This window comes from Cinclus cinclus, chromosome 9, assembly GCF_963662255.1.
Source record: "Cinclus cinclus chromosome 9, bCinCin1.1, whole genome shotgun sequence".
NCBI classification, from domain to species: domain Eukaryota; kingdom Metazoa; phylum Chordata; class Aves; order Passeriformes; family Cinclidae; genus Cinclus; species Cinclus cinclus.
The window spans coordinates 5,962,833-5,975,959 of record NC_085054.1 but is presented as its reverse complement, the minus strand read 5'-3'; the positions used below and the strand labels follow the sequence as shown (position 1 = coordinate 5,975,959).

Here is a 13,127-nt window from a genome sequence, read left to right as displayed (position 1 = left end):
AGGATTTGGCTCCAACTGCAGCTCTGTCTTAAAGAAGAAGAGTACAAGTTTGGCAAGCCAGGTGACACGAGCTAGCTGCTTCACTGAGGTGGTACAGCATGCCATGAAAGCAGTCTGAAATCAGACACATCTGTTAGGTGCTTTCTGCTGGTATTGCAGCATATTTCAGTGTAGTAGGGCAGCACAAGAGCATTTATGTAAAAGGATAAACGTATACAAGTCAGCTCTACACTAAAAGCTTGTACTAGCAGCACCTGTGGTATTGGACAGCGTGGGCCAGACTGTCAGCTCTGGAAATTTATAACTGTTTGAATACAGGTTTATTGGTTTCATTTTTTTCCCTCCACCAGCAAAGAGACAGCATATCAAAACTTCCCTCTCATATGGCAACATTTCCTTTTCCATATTTTTCCCCATTTTCTGTCAAAAGATAACTCAGAAATAATACAGGACAAAATGCAAACCAGCTGAAATAGTTACAAAACCTGAATGGAGACCAGTTGTAAGAATATTTAAAGGACAAGTTGCAGCTGTGCTTGTTTAATTTCAGCAGAAATGTGAGAAATTGCATCACTGGGGTGGATCCTCTTGACAGGCTGGATGAGTCACATGAATGAGTCTACAGGCACAGTAACTGGACACCTTCTAGAGCAGGCTTGTGCCACTGGAACAGCACAGGAAGAGAAACAAACAGTACACAAGATTTAGATGATTCTGATTTCTTACTTTCAGCGGAGTTTTATGCCTGCACACACATATTCATTTGAGCTGCAGGAAGTTAATTCTGCTTAACTAGGAGGAGGGATGGATACATTATGTGGATATACTGTTTTTTAAATACACATGGGTTTCATGTATAGTGTTGAGATTGAGTTGTTCTATTGGTAAAAGAGTAATATTGTGATTACTAAATTGTAGTTGGCAGGTAACACAGTAAAGTAACTTTGGGAAACTTAAGTTCCCCAACTTAGCTGCTTACTCATTTTAAAGATTAATTTTAATATGCAGCTCTGTAATTTATATATTTTATATATTTTAAAGGCCCAGCACCATGTATAATTAAATAGCTACTTATTAAATATACAACTCCACAGCCTTAAATTACAGCCCTAGAATTACCGTATTTGCCACTGAGACCCACAAAATTTTTAAAATATTTATTCTTTCCTTAGATTGTATGGATGGTTACTCTACATTAAGATTTTAGGAGAAGAATAACAGAAATTATATTAAAATTTATTTTCTACATCTTATTTTCTTAGGGTTTATAACTCAACTGAAAAAGTTGTTTTTTCCCCAGCACGTTTTCATTCATTAGTTTACTTGCCATTCTGTCAAAAAAAAGACAGCAATAGATAGAGCTTAATTATATACTAAACAGATCAAAAGCTGCCTCCATATGATTACACAGTCACAGAAGAGTCACTAAAATAGTATCCAGCAAACAAAATTGCATCTGGTGTAACCACAGAGAAGCAAATCAAACCACATGTGCAATGTAAAAAGTGCACTACCATGAGATCTGCCTTCACCCTCTGAGGAGGCTTAGCACGTACAGAAAAAGAGTAGTTTCAGCACTGGAAAAAGAAAGAGCAGACCAGCAAGCTCTCAGATCTCAGAAGAGAATTGCTTAGGCTACAGCTGCAAAAAACAAAAATCTGCACCTAGTCTTATACCAGTGGGTTTGTTACCACACCAAGCTCCTCCAAGAGAGCAAAAATCTGCTTCAGAGCAGAGGGAAGGTGGCTCTGTGAAACCTTTCCCGAGGCTGTGGGAGATAGGGCTGAGCCACCCTCGAGGTCAGGATCTCTGCACGGCAGGCAGGCCTGAGGCACAGCTTTATAATAGTGCCAGACTCTGCTTCCTCAGAATTAGCAAAAAATACATCAGGAGGTCTCTTCTTCATGAAGCCTCTGTTGGCCGCAGGATGAGTTTGTCTCTGGGGTGTTGTGAATACCAACGACAGGCTGTAAGGAAATACAGCAGCAGTCCCATGGATAACAATAAGGCAGAGGGATCTCCTGGGGGCTGCTCAAGGTCTAGTATAGGTTTTGGAGGATGTGCAGGTTTTGGTAGCAGATTTAGGGTCTGTGTCAAAAGGGGTAAGGAAATTCCCCCTGAGCTCCTACCATGGCTGTTTGATGGAAGCTCCAAGGGGAACACTAATGAATGCTCTGCACTCCACATAGATAAGAAAATGCTTCGGTGTGCAGATGCACATTTATCTACACAACAACAAACGCAGTTCATATATTAGGGAGGTCTTATCAAAGTTGGCGTGCTCTGTATTTATGTTGAGAAATTAACTGGATGGAATTTGAACGAGCTATTAACCTAGAGGATCTTTTACCAAACAATTCATGTGCATTCAGTCTTTTCCCTCCGACTTCATTGTAAAGGTGAAACAAAAGACTAAGTTGATCAGGACATCAGCAGTCATGGCTATAGCAACATTTAGCAGAAATTAAAAACGACCTTTCTTACACTGAACTATGCAGATACATTAAAGCAGTAGGATTTTAATTTTTTAATTTTGTTTTTTTCTACATTTGCACAGTATGGGCAAATAGGAAAGAATCAAGACAATGGGTAGTCTCACTTTTTTATAACAAGAAATCCCTGCTGGAAAGAGCCACAGAAACGAATTAATTCTGGGATCAGAATGAGAGGAAGACAGATGCACTGCTCAGATCTCCATGTACACAAAGACCGTTATCTCCCGCAATTTTTAGCTCATTAGGGACAAATTTTCATTTTTTCCCAGTAGACACACAGGAAATCACCTCTTTGGAAAATATGTGGCAATCTGGCAACTACATGGCAGACAGGTTGCTGTGTCTCTGCAAAGGAAATGATGTATGACAAGATTGTCTCCTCTCTGCCAGCCATCATCCTACAAAACTGTACAACCTCCCACAATTCCCTTTGGAGCTTAAAACCTTCAACACAGCAACTGTAGTGGGGAGATGGGCTCCCCCTAAGATCCTGCATTCATTCTTTCTTTGCAGTAGAATGAGGGACTCTAAACAGGCAAGAAAACATTTTCATGAGAACTCTCTGCAGTTTTGTCACTCATTGCCTTTCAGTTCTGAGTGGAGAAGGGAGCGAAGGCTCTGCAGAACAGACTGGGGAGACGGAAGGCAGCCCTGGCTGTCCAGCTGTAAGCTCCTCTGTGCACAGCGTGTGTGTAACCCAAGGAGAGCACATTCTATGCAGTCCTGTCTCCAGTAAGAAAGTCAACAAGGAGATTGTTCCCTGTGCCGGTGCTGACCTTGTGTCAGCCTCCATGTGTGCTCTCCACACGGCTGCACCAGGTAGGAACCGAGGGGGACGCTCAGCTCCAGCATCAGGCTGTTTGTGGGACATGGCCCTTCTTCCCAGCAGCAGCTTCCCTTGCTGCAGGTCCCTGCCCTGGCCCTGCCATCGCTTCCATGGGGCCGGGGGGGCACAGGCAGGGGCTGCTCCAGTGCTCAGGGCAGAAGGCAGAGGACAAAAGGCAGAGGGTGGAGGGCAGAGGGAAGAAGGCAGAGGGCAGGCGCTCCTCTGCCTTGCTCTAGCCTCTGTGCATGTGACATCCTGGCAGGCTCTACTTCTCGCAGTGCAGGATAACACATGGATTGATAAATCCTAAATCCACAGGGAGTGATGCTGTCTTCACACTTCCTCCTGCTTTTGTCACCTGCTACAGCAAGTCGGGGACACAGTAGCTCTGTAATGTCTACTTGTGACTGAACTAAGCAGTTCAAGGGATTAAGATAGCTCTCAATAAGTAAAATATTTTATTTCACTGGGTTTTTTTGTCCTTGGCATGAAACAAATTAAACTCAAGCTGTTCCTAAAGTAATTTCAAATGAAGCTGCTCAACCACCTGGACTCAACATTTTTCACACACGGTCTCTTTATCTTACTCATTTCCTCTCCTTTTAAATAAATTTTAAAATGTATTTGAACTAAAATCCTTGAATTATCCTCTTGGAAAGATTTTAATCTTTTCTTCATCAATTTAATCCTTTAATTCAAGTAGTCAGTTGTATATCAAAAGTCTTTAGGGAAATGACCTAATTTTTAGATATGTGATAGATATTCAGTGAAAAGTAGAAGTATTAACTTAAATGCAATTTAAATTATAGCAATCTACTTGGAATAATCTGATTTGTCTGGACTTTCAAAAAGCCTCCAATGAGTCCCACACAAGAGGCTATTAAAAAAAAGCAGCCAGTTGCAAGGTAAGAGAACAGAGATTTGGGACATGGTGCTAGACAGCTTACACAGACATGTTCCTAGCACTGTGTAGTGCAGCGAGCTGTCACTCAACTTATTTGAAACAAAAGTGAACAGAAAAATAAAGTACTTGAATTAATTGAAAGTACAAAACATTGACAGCTTAAAGTCTTTGTTGACAAGAACAGAGTAATGGACATTAGAAGAAATCTTGTGAATTATTCATACAAGTTTGGTGTACAAGTTGTAGAGGAAAGGCCAGAGATCACAGTGGACAGCTCAGTGGCTGTCAAGAAGGAAACATACAGATTGTTCCAAAGAATAAGGAAATCCAAAAAACAATCCAACAAATGCAAAACAGAACAAAAAATACAATGACATTTTGAAATTTAGTGGTATGATCCCATCAACAGGAATGCTGTGTTTGATGGCCCCAGAGAATGGTTTAGAATCACAGGGAAAAGTGTGAGAGAGAAAGGAGAGGCAATAAATATGATTATAGGCTGTGAAAGTTTTTCTTCTGGAGTGAAATGCTAAAGAAATGTTTACAGAAGAGATGAATAGAAAAGCACTTAGCCCTGAACATGGGCAATAATGAATATTACATAGAAGAGAAAATGAACACTTCTATCTTTTAACAGGAGAAACATTCAATGAAAATGAAAACAATACATTTAAAACATATTACAGCCTTTTTTCTTTCTGACAATTCCACAAGAATAGTCTACAAGGTTTGTGGAATCTTCTTCTGAAACACTGATTGATAAGAAACTAAGTCTCTCCACATATAATTCATAACAATCAGGGGCAGCAGAAAGCTTATCAAGAAAATAAGAGGGGTCCTCCAGAGATATGAGTTTCCCTACTCCCCCTTCAAATTATGATTATGAAAAGAGACTATGATGGTCTTCCATGAAAGAAACTGGACTTTTTAGGAACAAGGAATAAGACTAAGTGAAAGCCAACAGCAGGGTTAAAGTGCAAATGAAATCTGTCATTCAAAATGAGAGTTTCACAGACTGATGACAACTGCCAATCAACCAACCTTGAAGCTCACTCTCCCTCAACTAACGCATGATACACAGATTATAAAAACAATGACTCTTCATGTTGTATTTTCTTCATAAACTACAGTGAAACTGTAATTAAGGAAATTAAGCCTTTCTATAAATACTGTGAGACAGTTTTTGATTATGTATGCAACCAAAATGAGGCAGACCTCGAGTCTTGGGTAGAAATCCTGTGCACTAAATCCAGCCTTGCTCTTCAGCACAGTGGTAATCAGGCACACAGACCACAGGATGTTCCACCCATCTCCCTGGCATCCCAAGGCAGAGCCTCATCTCCACATGCACAGTGTTCTAGTTAAACTCCAGCTTCACTTACTCCTGGCAAGTAGAACTGCAGGTGTATAAAACCTCAGAATATGATACCAAAATACAACACTAGCAATGCTGGTTTTTGTAATCCCACCTTTTGAAGTGCCTGTCATGAGGTCCTATCAAAATCCAGATATTTTTCCTCTTTGGTGGCACTATATTCCACCATGTATCAGCAGAGAACCTCGGTTAATTTACCACACACCATTTCGCCCAGCCAGATTTCACATCATCAAGACTATGAATATTTTACACTGTTAACAGGGTATAGAGGAAAAATAGTGTTTGTGAGCTATTCAGATAGCATGGTGATAAAGCTCATTACAGAGTAAAAATAGCTGAAATTTATTCCAATGAACTATATTAATTCACAAATACAACTAATTTTAAACCCTTGCGTAACAAGAGAATGAAAATAGAAGACTGCATGCAAGTGTGTGTGCTTATACATATATGGAGAACTGAAATACACTTCTCCAGCACATCTGCACCCCAGTAAACTGAGAGCTAAAAATGAAGTGGGAGGAAAGAATTCCTTTGCAAAATAAAAGAAACAAACCAACTCTGCATGGCATGGGGATGAACTTAGCCTAAGGTTCCTTCCTCAAAGGACATGTCCTTCCCTGGCATGGCTGTAGCAAGGAGCCCATCCTCACTGCCACAATCACAAAATACACGCAATCTGCAGAAAATGATGGGCTGCAAAGTACTTGTGGATGACATCTCAAAGAACTCTCAGTTCAAACAAGTACAGTGATCAAAACAGCCTGATGCACCGTCTCTCTTTTCCAAAGAGGTATAACAAGGGGGTTTTTTTTGTGTGCAGACAAGAGAGGACAGGAAGGAACAGAGTCGCAAAGAGATTTTTTTTCCCCAAATGTGTATTTTCAGTTTCTCATTTCAATCACTGATCAAGTAAGTCACTTGGCTTCAATTTTTTCTTAAGCACTTTCCTGTCCCATTTCTGGTGACTCATAATGAAGTGTACAGCAGAAGGGACCTTGTAAATCTAATCAAAGAACCAGAGCCTGTGGAACAGAAATCCAACCTCATGGCCTGAACAAAGGAAGCATATTTATTAAAAGAGTGCATTCCATTCCAGGTAGTTATCACATAAGTCTTCCTTCCTCATGGGAAGCCACAAAGGCTGTCTGCACCCCCAGCACAATATGATATAATACACCAACTTTTCCATTGCCTATTTCAACCCAAAAGTTATCAGAACTTTCGTCCCACCATAAATGTCCCCCGAGACTGAAGTCTGTGAACACAGGTTAACAGACAGGACCACGAGAAGGCCACCTGAACCCTGCCAGTTACTTAAGCCTCCTTCTCAAGGTGTATTGACACCAGAATTGGGGCATGAAATGCCATTTTTAAAAGGGAATAGAAAGACATGACCATCTTTTCTTTTAGAAGGGGCACCTGGGAGATGGGAAGGGGAGGACAGTTTGAAAAAAATGTGTTGGCATGCATTTCTGTGAAGAAGTGTGTTTAAAGCTCCTAGCAGTCAGGAGTGTGGTGTGAGAGGGAGGAGGGCATTCTCACTAGGACTGGAACAGCAAAATACAAGATTGCTGTCAGCCCCCTGTCAGTGGAATCTTTCTTCCTTCAACACTGCTGGACTACACTATTTTCCATTTTTTTCTAATTTAGCAAATGAAAAACTGGGACACTTCAACATTTCCCACGAAGACATCCACTTGTAACTGAAAACCAGGAAGAGGATGAAGGTGGAAAGGAGGAAAGTATTTGCAAAAGCTAACTTTGGCAGGAAGGAAGTTATTCCCTCTGGGCTCTGTCTATAGCCAAGACTCTTTCAGTTCATTGTATGCTGAGGAATTCTCTTTGCTTATGATCCCTAAAGCAGCCATGGCTGATGAGACACAAGGTTCAAGCAGCCATTGTGAATCCTCAGTGTGCAGGAACAGCTGAGCAGACCTCCTGCTTATCTTGGTTGAAACGTTAGTAAAATAACAATCAGCCAAATGCACAGCAGCATAACACACCCAGCTCTGCACTTTGCAGTGCTGGGGAGAGGCAGGGCACAGTAGGATGCAACTCTCTTGTAAAAGCCCTGCCCAGGTGGAAGTGATGGATAAACCAACTGAGTGGTGCTCACCTCTCTCCATGAACAGCTGCAGGAGACTTTATGGCCAAAAGACTCAGGCTGATTATGCAGCAAGAAAATACCAACTCTTGGCATTCCCTACAGGTGCACAGAGGACTGTGGGATTCAATCCTCTGCTGCATGTTGGTCCCTCTTCACTTTTTCTGCTGTTACTTAATACCACTATGGCTCCTCTGAGGGCACATTGGCAGACACAAAACCTCTTTAGCTAAATTCAGAAACCTGTAAAACTCCAGCGATGCTTCTTCCCACAAAAGCAGTGCAAAAAGAAGGCAATCAGAAAGAAATGTTAAGAAATGGAAGACTGATTAACCTCATTAAATTTGCAATTGTCCTGTAAATCTTTATTCTGAGGTAAGAAGGCAAGCAGCATGCTGCACACTTGTTCTTTACTGTAGGTGTGGACACACACTGTTCCTTCAGCCAAGTGGTCCTTTAAAGATTTTTTTTTGATGCATTATGCAAGTGATATATAGTAAACTTTTGATGTATTTGTGTCATTATACTTTTCTAAATAGCTAACGCTGCTTGTGACAAAGAAGGAAGTTCAAGAGGGATAAGGGAAAAATGGAAAAAGCTCTAAATAAAGCAGGAGAAAATGAAGAAAAGCCTAATGAGTACTGAGCTAAACGATTACAGGCAATACTGTACCAGCATCTGTAAGTGACTGCATCAAACATCTTACTCCTCTCCCTTTAAAATCAATGAATATTTCTCCATTTAGCTTAAGTATTATTCCAGGGCAAAAAAAAGGTGCTGAAAATTTTCAGTCTTTATGCGATGGTGTGAGCTTATCCATGGGGTTTTGAAAATACAAAGAATCTTCTTCAAGTGATACTGAATTCTAGGTAAGGCAGTAACAAAGGAATTCTTACACAGCTTTTTAAGATACAAAAAACCTAGAATGTGAAATTTCACAAGAGATTTGTGAAGAGCACAAAGTGTCTCTAAAGCAATAGGCAAGCCATTGAAAAAAAGCAAAGGGACCACCAATTTTCAAGGGAGAGTGATTTGGTTAAGAACAATTTGGTAAAGATTTTAGTTAAGTAATTAAGGAGCAGTACCAGTCACCAAGTGAAAAGCAATTAGCATTGCACCCAGACACCAGTGCCAGCAGCCCTGACCTTACTTCTTACCTGACACTGCAAACAAATTCCCTCACAGAGCTTTACATCCTCTTACACATCCTTGCTCTTTCCTCCACCATCTTAAGGAATGTTTCACCTTATTTGCCCCCTCAGGAAAGATTTTGGTGCCCCCATTATTTCACAAAATAATGGGGGAAAAATACTCAAACTGGACACAGCTTAAACAGTCAAAACATGGCAGTTAATTTTCTTAATGGACTTGTCTGTTTGATGGCCTAATAAACCATTTATGGGCCAACAATACTAAGGATTTAAGCTGCACCCTCTCCCCCCTTTTTTTGAAGTTAAAAGGAAAATGCTTGATGGCATTCATGAGTGGACAAGAAAAGAAAATCCGTCACTAGTCTCAGCCAAATTACAGACTTGAGAAAAACCTAAAAAAAGCAGAACATCTCTGAACTGACCTAAAATTTTTCCAGTTTATAAAGTTGTATTTTGCTCCTTAACCTACAATTCAGTTTTTGTGTCATTTTAATAAAAATACCCCCTTAAGAGTCTGCATTTTGATTTCACCATTTCTTAAAAAAATATTTTGACAAATTTAAAACAGCTTTAAAAATATACTTAACCTTACTGAAAATAAATTGAAGGACAGGTCTCCCTAGTCTTTGTATGTTATTATAGTAAATGGAGTAAATTATCTGCTCCTGTAATAACAGACTCCTGCTCTTTTAGATGATCTGAGAAAATTAGCTTTATGCTTTCCTCAGCAGTGAAAGACAATTCAAAGTAGTTTAAGAATGACGAGGATAAGCTACTATTTTCTTTTATATTCATAAAACTGTACCAATGCAATAGCAGGCAGGCATTTAAATTGCTACTGGAGCTTAAAGCACCCATCCTAGCTCATGTATTTTTTGGGACTCTGACACGTAGTAAGCTATTTCAGAGTACACCCTACATTTAAGTTGAGTTAGAGCCTCAAATAAATTAGAGAACACCACGTTCCTAGGTTAAAATAATATACCATTGGCATCTAGCTAGTACTACCAGTAATATTCAAAAACTGAGCTTGATTTTCAGTAGGTACATGATCCGACTGTAAAATTCATTTAGAACAGCACGAACAGAAAAACATTACTGTAGTCATGCCTCCATTCCTATGCAGAACTGGAGATGAACTATCTACTATTCAAAGACTACAGTGTTGCTTAAACAGCTATGAAAACTGCTTTAGAAAGAATGATCTGCTAAAGGTAATTTAAACGCATTTTAAACATTTTTTTTTTTCCCAGAATTTATCTGCTTTCATCCTGGGGGGTTTTATTTTGATGATTTATGCAACACTGTGGCCTAAACAGGGGTAGTCTTCTTTCTCTCCCCCCATAAACACGCTTTAGATTTGAGCATATGAACAGCCACACTTGGAGACCTTGTTCCAAATATAGCTAGAGAGCAGAATTAGAGCTCTTACCAAGACCACAAATGCTTCAGTCCAGATTTATTCCTACAGCAGCAGGAATTTGCCGGGTGCGTCAGCAGCTCATCTCTCTAACACCTCACACCACTGCAGTGAAGAAATTCAGGAACTCGGCCAGGCACTCCTAGAAAAGGGATGCAGCCTTTCTTGCTGTATCTACGGATGTGGATGTTACAACTGCATTTCAAAGCTAAAATTTAAGCATGCAGTATCACAGCAGGTCATTACAAATTCCTTCCCAGGAGTCTCTGAAGCACAGCCAAGTCTGCAAGATTCCTCTACCACTCATCCCCCAAGCCAAGGCCAAGGCGTTTCAATCTTGGTTTTAAGTATCAAGGATTAAGAACTGAACAAAACAGTAAGGAAAATCACATGATCTCCACTTCTTAAAGTTTTTCAGTCAAACATGTCCAACCACAATCTAGAGCTCCAGTACTAATTACAAACATGAGGCAGGAGTCACTCCTTTACTGGGTGGGGTCTACAAGCAGCTGCTACTGAGGAAAGCAAGCCCAGATCACCCAGTGTCACTCAGCTCCACAGCAACTGAGAACTGACCCACCCAAAACCCTTCGGCACCACGCATCTCCTGGAATGCCCTCATTTTGAATACTACAGAGTATTTTGACTTCTTTCCCCTGTAAAAAATACAGTAAAAAAACTAAAGGGCAGGAGCACAAACCTATAGAACAGACTAGCATAAGGTGAGCTTGCAGGTGATTTTTAACTTCTAGAAAAGAAAAATGGCAAAGATACAGGTTTAGGGCTATAAAATCATACACAAGATGGCAAGGAAAACATCACAAAGTAGCAAATTGAAGTGATCAGGCAGAGGCTACAAAAGAAACATGCTTTTATAGATACTCTATAGTAAAACACCGGACTGCTGGCACAGGATGCTGCAGAACAAATGTTACATGTTTTCACATTTTTGGTTTAGTTTGTTTCCATTTAATTAAGGGTGTCATTCACAAACTTTTTAACTATACCAGAATACCTCAAACGTTATGGGTTAATAAATATATGCTATTAAACGCATAAGATGTTAAGGGAAGTATTACTGTAGATATATTAGATAAGCTTGTACAATTAAACCATTATGGAGTAGATTATTTTCAATAATATTTATAGAGAGCTACCAAAGAAGCATAAGAATTAGCAGAATTCTCTTTAAGAAACATTATTTCAAATGAAGTTTTTGTGCATTTAACACACTGCCAAAATGCACACATCATTTTGAAAACGAGATGTGTGCTGGGAAAAAACCCAACAGTTTAAACACATAACACATGATGCCACCAAAGTATTTTTAGCTGAGTGCCCTAAGATAGAAATCTTACTTTTTTCTGCAATAGATATTTATTTTCTATGAAAGTGTTTTTGACTGAAAACATTTTATTACATGAAAAGATTGCAAAATAAATTCTGTCAAATACAGAAAAAACCCAGGCATTTTTCTTAGAAAAATGCTGACAAGATTTAGGCACAACTGATCTATTTCCTTAGGAATGGTTCTACTTTCTGTTATAAAACAGCTCAAATGTATTTCTTATGCTTTATACAAGAACTATTATTTGCACATGAAATGTGAAAGTTCTTTTGTCCAGCAATTGTGTTCATTTCACAAATAAAAATGTTGTCATCCAGCAACAATAACTGCATAATCTGCAACTACCACCTCTGTCCTACTGACCATGCTCCCACACTACTTCCTATTTCAATCCTGAAGACTTTGCAAATTTTTCTGTAACTTACTACTGAGAATTATTCTTAACCAGATGATTTTGATTCATTTCTCATGAAATCAAGACTGAGATGTACCCCATGACTACAGATGGAACAATTTTTTATCTTCAAGTGCTGCACCAATTGAAGGGTGGTTTTTTTGAACTCTGCTTCCAAAAAACTTGAGCACTTCACAACATCTAAAAAGAATTGAAACATCTCCTGTTTTACTTTTCTTGTTTCTCACTGCAAAACAGGTTCCTTAAACGTTCCCGCTGTAGGGACAGAGTTGAAGACTTGGATTTGGAAATCAAAGTCACAACTGAAAATATAAAAACCAAACCAACCCTTTTTCCAAAAAGATCACAAGTGTAACTAGCTCAGGATGTCACAATATTAAAAAACATTGTGAAAAGTAACAGAACAAGCTGGCACACTTTCACATGTGACATTTAAAACAGCAACATTGTGTTTTCAATTTTTAAGTCTTGAAGAAAAAAATCAACTGAGTATTTCCTGAATATTTTGATCAAAAGGCTTTCATGTTTGCAAGGCTGAAAGAACATGTAGATACAGAATGCCCATTTGAAAATTCTATAGCTTTCTCATGTAACATTCACATTGCAGTCTGAAGTTTGTACGTTATCATCCCAGCCTTAGCATCTGGCTTGCAAGGAACAAGCGAAGTTAAAAACCAATGGTGTTTTAGATTGCGAAGATACAATTACAAGTACTCAAAACTAAGTGACAAAACACTTGCTGGTATCTTCCTATTTTATTCACAAAATAAAGAGCTTTGCTTTCCAAACAAAGAACATAAAGGCAAGATTCAACGATGCAGTTATAAAAAACGTGGTACTGAAAATTTGAAAAAGTCTGGTAAAATTTACAAATGCCACCTATCATTTTGTACAAAACTCTTTTTTTCTTTTAAAGAAACTTCAGCAATAGGTTTTAAAATGAAGTTCTAACAGTTCAGAAGTGCAGCTTGACTGCAGTTGGTGGTTGGGCTTTATTTCCGCCGGTGCAGAGACCTCTCCCTGCGGCGGGGGAGCTCTCCCTGCAGTGCGGGGTGTTCTCCCTGCGGCGGGGGGAGCTCTCCC

The 13,127-nt window shown here is 39.5% G+C and overlaps 1 protein-coding gene across 2 annotated transcripts in view; it reads right to left on the bottom strand.

Annotated features, from left to right (window-relative positions):
* Positions 1-565: 565 nt before the first annotated feature.
* CWC22 (CWC22 spliceosome associated protein homolog) overlaps positions 566-13,127 on the bottom strand; it is a 36,651-nt gene continuing 24,089 nt past the window's right edge. For both annotated transcript variants that reach the window (XM_062498119.1, XM_062498120.1), the window contains one exon: positions 566-664. In XM_062498119.1, coding sequence (XP_062354103.1) covers positions 606-664 — 59 coding nt within the window. In that variant the 3' untranslated portion in view covers positions 566-605. The remainder of the gene's footprint in view (positions 665-13,127) is intronic.